This window comes from Rutilus rutilus (assembly GCF_951802725.1).
Source record: "Rutilus rutilus genome assembly, chromosome: 20".
Lineage (NCBI taxonomy): Eukaryota > Metazoa > Chordata > Actinopteri > Cypriniformes > Leuciscidae > Rutilus > Rutilus rutilus.
In genome coordinates this window covers 25894702-25909337 of record NC_140225.1, presented here as the reverse complement: position 1 = coordinate 25909337, position 14636 = coordinate 25894702, and the positions used below count along the sequence as shown (strand labels likewise).

The window sequence follows — 14636 nt, the reverse complement described above, 5'->3', positions numbered from 1 at the left end:
CTAAAAAATTTACCATGGCTTAGTTGCTACGTTGAGACTAGCGTTAGCCGTGGTAATTCTGTGGTTGGCATGTAGCCGCGGCTATCGCGGCAACATCTAGGACAACTCGAGGTATCGCACACTTTCTCAGTTTATGGCGAGCAATATTGTTATGTTTAAGGCCATTATGAAATTAAGATAATGTCTGTACTATGTTCTGATTGTACTGTACAATTAAATACAATCGTTGCTAAGTCTGCAGTCAAAACAGTTTACCTCAGATCGTCCGTTAACTGAATGAATTGAGAATCTCACCTATAAATCCGATAACATCAGCAATTTTCATTCAATCCATATTTCTGTGAATGAATGTAAAACTAAATGTATATTGCAGCACATGGTAAGGTCAGTATATACATCAACGACGATTTGAGACAAATATAATGTCAATTTAATATAAAACTATGTAAATGGCGCGGCAGGATTTTGAACACGGTCCTGAGCCGTTGCTGGGCGCCGCGGACAGACGCCGGATGGCGCCGCCGGTGTGTGTACACTCATAGAGAATAATGTGTTTGAATTTTAAAGACATGGCGCTGCGCGGCCATAAACTGAGAGAGTGCGCGTCCAGTGTGCGATACCTCGAGTTGTCCTAGACGCGACGCGGCGCGTGCTTATTATACAGTGCTCTACTGGCTGAAGTAGTGAGAGTTAAAGAAGCAGGTCAAGTCTTCGAATTGTTGCTAACCTCTATATTGCTATGTTTTTCTCCAGGTCATTTTGAATGGACAGCTTAGTCGCTGATAAGCTAACTGAGCTGTCTGAGCTGAGGTGAGCATTTTACTCTTACTGCCCTTATATCATCTCTCTATACCTAAACATTTTTCTTTAATAAGGCTTAAATGTGTCAGTGCAAGATTTTGTGAAAGTCACAACTTCTTCGACAGTGGGGTATGCATATCTATATAACCCTAAAAGATACTTGTGCCTTGTCTTTAAGCTGTTATGCATAAGAATGGGCCAGATATTCACCTTTGCATTAATGTCATTACACTTGTTAATGAAAGAAAAGATGGACAGTATAGACTGTCATTCACACAAAATGGGTAATGCTGCAAAATAACCACATTAGTTAACTGGCAATTTGGGCCACAAAAAAAAAAAAAAAAAAAGCCACAGCATTCCCTTAAAAATTATTATTTGTTAGCTTGATAATGAAAGAGTGTCTGGTGAGTGGTTCACAATTGTCTCGACTTATTAACAATACTCATGTTGTCTTGTTTTCTGTCTTTCAGATGAAGACATAGATGAGGAGGCATTTCTTCTCTTTGATGAGGACACTATCAAAAATCTTGTCCCCAAAGTTTTTTTTTTTTTTTTGAGGCTCTTCAGAGAATTATTGTTTATTTTTCTATTTTTTTTATTTCTAATATTGTTATTACAGTGTGCCCTAAAATAAAAAGGAAAATAAACATGTCCAAGTGTGTGTTTTTTCATATAGATTTTAATTGAATGCAATAAAAATGTAAAAGTGCTTGAAGTGTGTAATATAATGTAAGTTTTATTTTCTGAAATAAGGCATACTGGGACAGTAACCCAAGTTAGGTTATTTTTTACCCAACTCCTGAGTTAAAAAAGGATCAACTAATTTTTGGGTTATTTCTTTTTTTTTTTTTTTATAATTTTTTTATTGAAGGAAGAACAAAGTGATGTATCACATACATAAAGAGTTTAACAATACTCCTTGTTTTTACAATTTTTTCCCTTTCCCACAACCCACCCACTGAACAAAGAGAAAAAAAAAAAAAAAAGAAAAAAAAAAAAAAAAGAAATAAATAAATAATGATAATAATAATAATACAATATATAAACGATGTAAAAAAAAAAAAATTAAAAAAAAAAAAATTAAAAAAAAACATTTCAAAGTTCTAATATTATAAACAGTGAGAAAATAATTGACAATATTGTCAGCCAACTGTGTCGGATTACGTCATCCAACCCAATGTGCACAAGCCTTTTAATAATAATTAGTTTTAGTTTGGGGGGAGAGTTGCATCCTTTTCAAAAAAAGAAATCATTGGGGACCATACTGAATAAAAACGTTTGGTGGATCCTCTAAGAGAATATTTAATTTTCTCCAGTTTCAAAAACAGCATCACATCACTAAGCCAGAGTGAAACTAAGGGTGGTTTACTTGACTTCCAATCAAGTAATATTCTTCTACGAGCCAAAAGACATGCAAAAGCACATGCGTCCTGACACTTTTTGGACATGACCACATCTTGTTCAGGTACTCCAAAGACAGCCATCTCAAAACTAGGCCTGATATCCTTAACATATACCTCAGACAAAATTTTAAATATAGCTGTCCAGTAATCCAGCAGTCTGGGACAAGTCCAAAACATATGAGCAAGGTCTGCTTTAGCAGAGTGACAACGCTCACATGTATCAGCCACATTTGCGTATATCTTAGACAGCCTAACCTTGCTGTAATGAAGTCTGTGGAGGACTTTGAACTGGATTAAACCCAAGCGTGTACAGGAGGTTGTTCCATTCACTCTAGTTAATGCATTATTCCAGGTTTCCTCTGAAATATCCACTGCCAAATCTTTTGTCCACTCTGCACGGATTTTATCTAGATTAATATTTTTTATTGACATTAAAATATTATATATATTAGAAATTATTCCCTTCAAATGTAAGGGAATGTTTAAAATTGCATCCAATTCTGTACTGGGAGGAATGGATGGATATGTGGGACAAAGATTTTGAATTAGATGACGAACCTGAAAATATCTAAACATGTGTGAACTTGGCAGATTATATTTTGAGGAGAGGTTGGAAAAAGAGGCGAAAAAATCATCAATGAAAAGATCACTAAATTTGACAAGACCTGTCTGCTGCCACTGACTGAAGATCGAGTCCAATTGAGCTGGAAGGAATAGGTGATTTTTGCATATAGGACTGGCTATGAGGAAGTCTTTAAAACCAAAACATTGTCTAAATTGAAACCAAATCTTGAGAGTATTTGCGACGACTGGGCATTGAGTATACATAGAAATACAAAGGGGCAATTTAGATAAAGCTAAAGCAGGAAGGGATGATGAGGTACAGGAGTTTGCCTCTGAGATACACCAGACATCTTTGGGGTTCTGAAGCCAATAAAGTAATTTCGAGATATTTGCAGCCCAATAATAGTACCTGAAATTAGGAAGCGCTAAACCACCTTGAGATTTCTGTCTCTGGAGAAATTCCTTCCTAATCCTAGGTGTTTTTCCACCCCAGATAAATGATGAAATAAGTCTGTCTAAATTCTGAAAAAAGGATTTTGTTAAAAATATTGGAATGCATTGAAACAAGTACAAGAATCTTGGTAAAATGTTCATTTTTACACAGTTAATTCTACCTGCAAGAGAGAGAAATAGCAAATTCCATTTTTTGAGGTCTAATTTTAACTTGTCAATTAGAGGGACAAAGTTCTCTTTGTAAAGGTTAGGGAAGCCCTGTGTGATGTTTATACCTAAATATCTAAAACCCGATGTAGACAACTGAAAAGGTATATTGGTATTCGAAATCTGGAGGCCCTTACTGTTTATGGGGAAGCAGACACTTTTCGAAAAGTTCAGTTTATAGCCTGAGAAAGTTCCAAATTGTTTCAAAATTTTAACTACCTGTGGAATACCTAAGATCGGATCTGAAAGATACAACAGCATATCATCGGCATATAAGGATACTCTATGTTCTATGCCCTTACAGATGATGCCAGTGAAATACTGTGAATGTCTTAATGCTATAGATAGGGGCTCGATGGCTAAAGTAAAAAGTAAAGGGCTAAGAGGGCATCCTTGTCTTGTACCCCGTGATAGGGGAAAATACTTTGAACATACTCTATTTGTAATTACAGATGCTTTAGGGGAAAAATATAATAACTTAATCAATGAGAGAAGAGATGCACCAAATCCAAATCTTTCCAGCACAAAGAATAAATATTTCCACTCCACCCTGTCGAATGCTTTTTCAGCATCTAACGAGATGACTACTTGAGGAACAGGGTTTTGAGAAAGTTTAGACGAGTGTATTACCCCTAACAATCTCCGGATATTACTAAAAGAGTGTCGACCTCTGACAAATCCTGTCTGGTCTTTTGAAATCAAATTCTCTATTACTGTATCTAATCGTAAAGCAAGGATTTTTGCCAAAATTTTTACATCTGAATTTAAGAGAGAGATTGGCCTATACGAGTTACATTTCAGGGGATCTTTTCCAGGTTTTAGTAAGAGTATAATGTTTGCTTCATTCAAGGTTTGTGGCAGGCTACCCTTTTCCAATGAGTCCTCAAACATATCAAGAAGAATAGGGGCTAATTTATCTGCAAATTTTTTGTAAAAGTCTATTGGATAACCATCAGGGCCAGGAGTTTTTTTGCTCTGCATTAATGTGATTGAGTTTAAAATCTCTTCAATTTGTATGGGCTTATCCAAATTAGTTTTCTGCACAGAATTGAGGGTGGGTATATCTATATTGTTTAAAAATTCAAAGATTTCAGAGTTAGATTCAGGGCTTTCAGAAGTATACAAATTTGAGAAGTAGTTCTTAAAAGTGTTATTAATTTCAATTGGATTAACTATTAAATCATTATTACTGTTCGAAATTTGAGGTATAAGTTGAGAGGCAGCTTTAGATTTTAACTGGTGGGCTAGAAGTCGACCTGCCTTTTCTCCATGTTCATAAATATAACCTTTAGAACGTGATAAATACCATTCAGTTTTATTTGTTGATAACAGATTGTATTGAACTTGAAGGTTTAACCTCTCTTTATAAAGTTCAGGTGACGGAGACGTAGAGTTGAGGCAGTCTACCCTTCTTATAGAATCAATTAGATCGTCCAGTTTTTGTTTACGTTTTTTATTGAGAGTTGCGGTATATGAAATTATTTCTCCCCTAATAACTACTTTAAGTGTCTCCCACAATGTAGATGCTGTAATAGATTCGGATCTGTTATGTAATAGGAAATCGTCTATAGCTGTTGATACAAATGTACAAAATGCAGGATCTGATAACAAGGCCGTGTTTAGTCTCCACAAAGGCCGTTCGTTATACCTCAAGTTGCAAATAAGGTCTAATTGCAAAGGAGCATGGTCTGATTCCACAATAGGTAGATATTCAATTTGTCCAACAGAAGGAAGGAGAGATTTATCAATAAAGAAATAATCAATTCTTGAATAGGAGTGATGAACATGTGAAAAATAGGAATATTCTTTGCTGTGTGGAAATTGAAATCGCCAAGGATCAACCGCCCCTACTTGCTCTATAAATGTAGATAAGGCTTGGGCCATCTTAGAACGGGATAAAGATTTGGGATTAGAGCGGTCAAGGGACGGATCCATTACGCAGTTTATGTCACCACCAAAAATCATAAGATGGGAGTTTAGGTCTGGCAATAAAGAGACTAGCTTATTAATAAAACTCACATCATCCCAGTTAGGCGCATATACATTAACTAATACGACAGGAACATTGTATAATATCCCAGAGACTATAACATATCTTCCCTGAGGATCTGCAATAGAAGCAGAGGCAGTAAATTGAATGCTTTTGTGTATCAAAATGGCAGTTCCCCTTGCCTTAGAGTTAAAGTTAGAGTGGAAAACTTGCCCCACCCATGATTTCCTAATTCTGAGATGATCAACAACGCGTAAGTGGGTTTCCTGTAAATATATTATTTCAGATTTTAATTTTTTTAAGTATGCAAAAATTCTGCCTCTTTTGATTGGGCTATTTAGGCCTTTGACATTCCAGCTAACAAATCTAACTTTCGACCCCCCATGAGATTTAGTTAAATCGGCCATATCAGACATGAACAAATATACATTTAGTCAAGAGTTCACTGATCAAAAATGCAAACAACAGCATAAATGTTTCCTCACTATTCAGTTTGTATAAAAACATAACATAAAACAAAACTTTCCCAAAACTTTTTAGATAAATGAAACTTAGAACCAAACTTCCCAACATTTTCCTAATGCTTGCTTCCCCAACTGAAACAAGCCGCAGAAACCTATATAACTTGCATGGCTCCCGATTATCCAGTCTTTACCTCTCGATCTTCTTGAGAGACTCCAAACCACAATATTGACGTTGAATACAGCATAGCGTCAATATTACGCAATGTACTGAATGAGCTTTGAGAAAATAAACAAAAACAAACATGCCGTCTTTTCTTGAAGTTTTAGATAAATTTGCGATGGAAGAATAGGCGGAGAAAGTCACCTTATTACTTGAAGTATATTGTCTGTGCCATTTAAGCTCATAGACAACATATTACGGCCAGAGTCGTATTTAGTCTTGTACAAGGACGCGTTGTTTGTAAAAAGCCTCGGCCGCCTCAGGTGAATCAAAAGTGTGAGTTTCCTCTCCGAATTTCACACGGAGACGTGCAGGGTGCAGAAGTTGAAACTTTATGCCTTTTTGATAGAGGGATTGTTTGACTTCTTTGAATCCGGCGCGTTTTTTCGCTAAAGCTGCACTCGTATCCGGGTATAGCCGCAGTGACACTCCGTTGAATTTAGTATCATGTCTTCTGGCCCAGTGAAGTGCTTTTTCCTTTTCCTGAAATCGGTGGAAGCAGACAATGAATGGTCTTGGAGATTGCCCTGCTCCAGGTTTGGGGCGAAGCGCGCGATGCGCTCGCTCAAGTTCAGGAGGTTTGTCAAACACGCTCTCCATGGCATCTTTAAGCAGCCCAGATATAAATCCAATGGGGTCTTTTCCGTCCTCAGCGCCTTCCGGAAGGTTGATAATACGCAGGTTAGCCCTTCTGGATCTGTTCTCAAGATCGTCAATTTGGTCAAGAAGAGATGAATTCTGTGTCTTCAAGGATTTAATCGTCGCTTCCGCGGCGGCTAGCCTTTCAAAGTTTTCACCGGCCAGTACTTCGGTAGACGTAAGTCGGTGCTGAAACGAGCCGACTGTCTCGCGTAGCGTCTCGAGGGAGGCCTGTAACGGCTTGATTGAATCTTGAATTAAACTTGCCATGTCCTCTTTTAAACTGGCCCGCTGTTTTGACAGTTCGGAGACTAGTTGACTCATTGTCAAGTTATCCGTATTGTCTTTTACAGGTATATCCTTGTTGCTAGTAGTTGTGTCGTTAGCCGCCATTACTGCTAGCTTACTCGCTAGGGTTGCACCTGACCGTGTTGCTGGTGCGGTACTTTGCTTCTGTTTAGAGTTGCTCATTTCGCTTTCTGGGCTAGGTGTAATACTTATGTTATGTTGCAAAGCAATTAGATTAGAAAAAGAAGACGCATAAATATGTTTTAAAGGAGTGTGGTTAGGAGGTCCTCGCCTCTGCTGCCCTCTCTTACATCGCCAAACCGGAAGCCATTTTTGGGTTATTTCTACCCAGATGTTGGGATTTTTAAACCCAACATTTGGGTCAGGTATTTAACCCAGAATTTGGGTCAAAAAGAATAACCCAATTTTCTGGGTTGAAATAACCCATAAATTAGTTGGTCCCTTTTTAACTCAAGAGTTGGGTCAAAAATAACCCATTATGGGTTATTTTTAACCCAGGAGTTTTTAGTGTGTTTAAAAATAAAATGAAAAAAAGGGCTAGTCGAACTCCGTTCCCTCAAGCCACTATATTACCTGTGAAGCTGTTACAGGGCCTCTGTTGCTACTTTGTCCTAGTTACAGTATATACAATAGCACATCTAGCTTAGCGGTAGCTGGAGACGTGGGCCTTTCTGGTTCAAGCCCCCTCTGCTAGATTAAAATAGGAAGTATATCCTTCTTGGCTTCCTCTCAATTTGAGAGTCATTCTGTGCTTTACAGTGCTTCCGTCATCAGTAACGCTGAGGCGTTCCCCAATATTGTCTCAGGACGCAGGACTGCAGGACTGCTCTCAGGGAACCAGGGTTACAGTCGTAATCCGAGACGGTTTCCATATAATTTAAACAAATAATTTTGCCATTTCAGTAGATGCAGATACTGTTATAAATATAAGTTATATATATTAATATATAGTTAAATATAAGTTATATCTTTTTTTTTACACTTTTTTTACTTTTTTATTATATATAAAAAGAGAGAGAAACACTGGTGACTTACTCTTTGATGATGGGAACTAGTTGGGTTCCAAGGTTTTCACAGTAGAACCAATGTTCAAACAAGACATCTGTACTATTAACCACAAAGTACCTAGAGTAAAGTAAAAGGAAACCAAATATCACACACATATTTTATCTTTTATTCCCTGATCTAGCATTCATTAGTATCATGGTTCAGATAAGGTCACAGGAGAATGGAAGACGTAAAATAGAATGGATGTGACTGGGAGTAGTATCCCATGGTACCTGAGGCCATCTGTCTCTGAACGAAGCCTCCTCCTCTCTACCACCAGCCCTACTGTGTTTGCCTGTCTCTGAGGGGAGTGGGGAATCCGTGCTGGAAGCAGGAACATCTGAATACAGCAGCAATAAGCAGGCTTTTGAGCATATAAAATGTCTTTATAGACTAAATTGGCTTTTGTGACATGAATTCAGCCTGTCAGACAATAACAATAGCAGAGCCATTTAAGAGGCAGCTCACACAGACAAGTCTAGATTATTCTCACCTCTCCTTCTCGAATATGCACTTCTTTATGCTTGCCGTTCTCTATCACTTTCAAAACCATGTCACCCCTCACCTGGTAAAAGAGCTGAGACACAAAGACAAGTGAAACAGGAATATTAGTGTTCTGTGAACTGTGGATAACAAATCTTTTAGCCTCGTATGCCTTTATTTGAAGTAAAGGGGTAAAGTACACTCTTATCATGTCTGTAATATCTAGACAAAATACAGCCATGGCTCAGCTGGATAGTTTGCGCTGACCTCTGGTGATCAAAATTAAAACATTAACTAAAGAACAGAGTTCTGACTTGCTCATATTAAATTCCTGCTATCGTTTGATTTGAAAGGTGGCCACTGTAAAGGTGCTGTAAAAAAAATTGCCATTGAGGAAATTTCTCTACTTCCTGAAACTACTAGGGATACTAGGGAAATACTAAGGAATTTTTTTGTCATTTATACATTTAAATCTTTTCACTTAGCAGATGCTTTTATCCAAAGTGACTCACAAATGAGAAATCCATTAGATATTTATCCTACAAAACATAAGAAATGCTGCAATTTAAAGTTTCAAAATTGCTCAGAGAAGTAGACCAGAGCTGAGATAAAAGATGAAAGGAAGGTTTAAGACATTAGTGAAAGAATGAGTTACATTTTTCTATAGAAATAGTTGAGATAGGATTGTCTTGAGATTTGTCAAAAAAAATAAATAATACAAGTCAGGTGCTCTTTTTGCCACCCTAAAAACTAGCCAATCAGAAATGTTTGTAAATCATTTTGTGTGTTAGGAAGTGCTGACATAAGGTTGGCTAACATGTCTTTGAAGGGCGGGGCTTTGGAGAGGCGATGACGTGATACATTTTTTATAATCACTTTAAACAAAATTCCTATAATCGAAGCTGGTTGTTATGTACTTTATAGTGGTGTTACAAATAAATAAAAATTATAGTTCAGGGTGTTGTAGCCAAAAATGGTAAAATCAAGAAAGATAATAAAGTGTGAGTGACACTAAAATATATTAGGTACAAACATGCTCTTAAAAGCAGGTAATTGCATCTTCACATAGACTCTGTCCCCATTAAAAAAAATGCAAAGTGTACTTGTAAAACTACTCCAGTCTGGAATAGTATTAGTAGAATGCAATGTAGTGCACGTTTGTGCTGTAAATCCTGACTAGCAACAATTAACGTGGAGAGCAATCAAGCTTCAAAGCAATTGTAGAAAATCTGCAAAAATAGCACTATCAATATTCAGATCATCTTTAGTTATGAGTTTTGCTCCCTTGTCCATTTTCTCTTCTGAGTCTCAAGCACTAACCTTTTGTAAATCTCATGGCTAATTCTGTTCTTATCAACTGTTAGCATTCTCGGTGCAGTCTGATTCCCAAAATGCAGATCAGTTAATCAAGAGAAAATCAAGTCAGCTAGTCTTGTCATGTCATGTAAATTTGTTATTTAATTGGTAGTACATGTAGCACCTTACCTCTTCCCCTTCCTCAATGTGATAATCCTTTCTCATGTTTGGACCACCAACATACATAATATTCAACTGATAAAAAAACCTAGAGAACCATGTAAAGATAGGGGTTATTGTTTGTAAATGTGATTTTAAAACAGATTTTTTTGTTTGTTGATCAAAGATCATTTCAACTTACATTAATTTGTTGCAAACAGGTGGTGAAAATGAACTTTCATTCTCAGCAATCCACTTGTCAATGTTTACATGAAGAGATTGGTTGGTCATTTTTCTCTCTAATTTGGGAATACAGCGAGATGCTTGAATGAATCTGTCCGGTTAGGCAGCAACTGAGCAGTGGATCACTACATCAGAGAATTTATGACAAACCTTTGAGTTAATGAGTAATAGGGGTGGTGTTCATGTATGCAGTATGTGACTGTGAGGTTGAAATCCATGTTTACACAACAGTAACCTTTCAGTGCGGACACTGCAGCATAAACCTGGATTTTAATATAGAGACCATTGTTTTACAGGTTTTTATGTGATATAAATTATTTGCATTTGAATGACTCACCATTAGACACTGAAGACCTGACATATGTGAATAAATAAAGTTTTGATTTTGGGCCAAAGATAAGCCTACCCACTACTAAAAATCAATAAACCAACTAGTGCTCTCAATAGATACATTTTAATACATTTAATACATTTTTTATAAATTCGCGATTAATCGCACACTTATCGTGAAACTAAGCATACACCATTTATCTTGATTAAAACATTCATTTTGTCATCATTGCTATATCCAACAATAACCAACAGATTGAAGGGTGATTCTCACAAAATTGTATTTTGCAAGTTTTTTCAAGGTACATTTTTGAAACGGACTGATATATAGGCCTCATTGATCTGAATTTATAGTCCAATTATCCAGTAAGCAAATGCATTCAAACAATCAGTCCAAAACACCTCTAATGAAAAGAAAGCCCACCGCTGTATGGCCAGATTATACGCAAACCACGTTTCTTGGCTGGATAAAGCAAACCAACTTCTCGCTGTAAAGTTTTGGTGGGTGTGAATTGTAATCAAGGTAAAGAGTCGTACAGTAAGCACGTGCTACTCCGTTATTATTGCTGCATTATTTTTGTGCTGTCATTTGATGAATCGATTCTACTGAATTTTTTTCTACTCGATTAATCACAATTTTTTCTGTGATTAATCGTGATTAATCGCAATTAATTTATCTTACTATTTATCTTTATATAATATAGGTTCACTGTAAATGATTTCTGTTGTTTTCACAGTAATATTACTGTATTCTCAACAATTCCCTACTGTAGAATCTGAATACAGTATGTTGTAGATTTTGTCATTTTCACAGCATTATTACTGTCTGCATGACAATTTCTTCTAGGATTTCCTGATACTTCAGTGAATCCATCTTGCCTTCCATATGGCGCAGGTTTCCAGTGCCAGAGGATGCAAAGCAGCCCCAGAGCATCACCAAGCCACCACCATGCTTAACTGTATGCAGACTGTTCTTTTCGGCATATGCTTCATTCTTCTTCCTCCAGACATAACGTTGATCCATAGGGCCGGAAAGTTCTAGTTTTGTTTCATCGCTCTACAGAACAGAATCCCAAATCTTCTGTGGCTTATTTATATGATTTTGAGGGACTTTTCTTGTGCTTTGGGTCAGTAGTGGTGTATGCCTTGGAGGTCTGGCATGGAAACCTCCTGAAGTGAAGCGAAGTGTTTGTGTAAGAAAAATATATCCATATTTAAAACTTCAAGGATTCAAGGGTTACTATTTTGGCGTAAATCGATGCGTACGGCTGTCTGCCGGAACCTAGTTATTTTAGTCCATAAAGTTTTAAATATGGATATTTTTCTTACATGAATGCAACCCTTCACTTCAGAAGGCCTTTATTAACCCCCCGGAGACGCGTGGAGCACTTTAATCATGAATAGATGTGCTTTGATGGACCTCCAAAGACATATAGCCATTCTCTGGTATTATAAAGCTTGGAAGAGCCAGGACATTTTTTTATATAACTCCGATTGTTCTCCGAGAAGAATGTCATATACACCTAGGATGACTTCAGGGTGAGTAAATCATGGGCTAATTACAATTTTTGGGTGAACTATCCCTTTAACTTTGAACTTGCTAACTATGCTTCCAACGGTGTCTCTAGGAACATTTAGTGCCTTCGCTATCTTTTTGTATCTTGTTCCTTGTTTGAGAAGGCCGATGTTATCTTCTCTTAACTTTTTGGACGAACATTCTTTTGACTTAGTCATATTTCTAACATGCAGCCAAACATGTCACACTCAACAAACCTAGCCTGTTCAGATATTCCATGCGTTCTACCCAGCCAGCACAGCCATGTGGGCCCCAAATGGGTTTGACCTGAGCTATCTAACTGGGACCCAGCCAGTTTTGTCCTCAGTTTCCATGTAGGCCCCACATGGGTTTGTGAAATACGATCTTTCACAATCTGCTCAGTTACTGGGATTTTCACGCACAACCATTTCTAGGGTTTACAAAGAATGGTGTGAAAAGGGAAAAACATCCAGTATGCGGCAGTCCTGTGGGCGAAAATGCCTTGTTGATGCTAGAGGTCAGAGGAGAATGGGCCGACTGATTCAAGCTGATAGAAGAGCAACTTTGACTGAAATAACCACTCGTTACAACTGAGGTATGCAGCAAAGCATTTGTGAAGCCACAACACGCACAACCTTGAGGCGGATGGGCTACAACAGCAGAAGACCCCACCGGGTACCACTCATCTCCACTATAAATAGGAAAAAGAGGCTACAATTTGCACGAGCTCACCAAAATTGGACAGTTGAAGACTGGAAAAATGTTGCCTGGTCTGATGAGTCTCGATTTCTGTTGAGACATTCAGATGGTAGAGTCAGAATTTGGCGTAAACAGAATGAGAACATGGATCCATCATGCCTTGTTACCACTGTGCAGGCTGGTGGTGGTGGTGTAATGGTGTGGGGGATGTTTTCTTGGCACACTTTAGGCCCCTTAGTGTCAATTGGGCATCGTTTAAATGCCACGGCCTACCTGAGCATTGTTTCTGACCATGTCCATCCCTTTATGACCACCATGTACCCATCCTCTGATGGCTACTTCCAGCAGGATAATGCACCATGTCACAAAGCTCGAATCGTTTCAAATTGGTTTCTTGCACATGACAATAAGTTCACTGTACTAAAATGGCCCCCACAGTCACCAGATCTCAACCCAATAGAGCATCTTTGGGATGTGGTGGAACGGGAGCTTCGTGCCCTGGATGTGCATCCCACAAATCTCCATCAACTGCAAGATGCTATCCTATCAATATGGGCCAACATTTCTAAAGAATGCTTTCAGCAGTTTTTTTTTTTGCAAATGTTAGTGGGTCTGCAGAAATATGAAAGGAGTTTTTAATTTGCACTTTTTGTTTGGACCATCAGACAAAAAAAAAAAACAATCAAACAAACAAGCACATTTTTAATGTCTGGGCATTTCTGTGAATGTTTCAAGCAACTGAATCCATGGGGTTGCAGTCATGATGATGAGGACAGAGCCTTAACGAGCTGTTTAAAAATGTCCTTGCCATTAGAATGTAATAATAAAAAAAAAAGGCTCATGAACCATATATAAAAAGGTGGAAGTGAAACCGGGTGTCTTCCTCATTAACATTACATAACCTCTTGTTTCCTCATAGAAGCTATGTTGTATTGTCCAGCCAACTGTATTTGAATTAATGAAACAAAACCAAAATGACATGTGGTAGCATTTATGAATACCATACCACATTATTAATGCATCATTCAAAGTCGAAAATATAAAATCTATTTCTGTGTTAGGTGTTCATGAAAAGGATTGTGAAATGAAAAGGAAAGCATGATCTATTTCCTACAGTAGTTATATAATTTCCACTGAAACCCTTATTTCATTCAATAAGCAAACCTTATAAACATTGAAATGTGTTTTTAAAAAATTGCAATTGTGACTACAGGACTACAAACTGTCAGAATGATCTGCTTGAATTATGAAAAATAAAAAAAAAACTTACCAAACTGAGAGTGAAGTGGTAGCTTTGCATACAAAAAGGAAGTGATATGACCTTAGTTCCGTCTGATGCATGAATTCCTCATTTGCAGGGAATGCATTAGAGATCACGTTGTCAGTCATCTTTTATATCAAATCCTTTTTAAGGCAATAACTTAAAACCAGAAATGAAGGGCTTTGAAGAGCCAAGTCAGAGTACAGATTTTATATAAGCTGTGAGGAGACTTTCAGCAGAGAGGCCCTCAAACAGATGAAAAGTGTTAAAAAACACAAGAAGAGATTTCTGCCAAGAGCACCACAATCAACAAAAGTTTTATTTTTTATTTTAATTAGTGTAAACTTTGAACAAATATTGGGTCACGTTTTAACGTTTTACTTACTACTAAGAATAATATTTGTTAGGTACAATGTACTTATTGTGTTCATTTTTTTTTTTTTTTTTTTTTTTTTTTTTTTATTATACACACTTATTTACAAAACACAATTTACAAAATCTCTCGTTGGGAGACATAAGTGCAGAACA

At 37.2% G+C, this 14636-nt stretch overlaps 1 protein-coding gene across 2 annotated transcripts in view; it reads right to left on the bottom strand.

The window, feature by feature from the left end:
- Window positions 1-14162, bottom strand: part of haao (3-hydroxyanthranilate 3,4-dioxygenase) — a 28035-nt gene extending 13873 nt beyond the window's left edge. Inside the window, exons 1-5 of one of the 2 annotated variants that reach the window (XM_084391402.1) lie at window positions 10241-10406; window positions 10069-10147; window positions 8594-8677; window positions 8334-8440; window positions 8089-8178 (exon numbers count right to left, since the gene is read on the bottom strand). In XM_084391402.1, coding sequence (XP_084247528.1) covers window positions 8089-8178; window positions 8334-8440; window positions 8594-8677; window positions 10069-10147; window positions 10241-10329 — 449 coding nt within the window. In that variant the 5' untranslated portion in view covers window positions 10330-10406. Of the gene's footprint in view, window positions 1-8088; window positions 8179-8333; window positions 8441-8593; window positions 8678-10068; window positions 10148-10240; window positions 10407-14117 lie in introns of those variants that run through there. The other variant, XM_084391403.1, reaches the window with a different exon arrangement.
- Window positions 14163-14636: the final 474 nt, after the last annotated feature.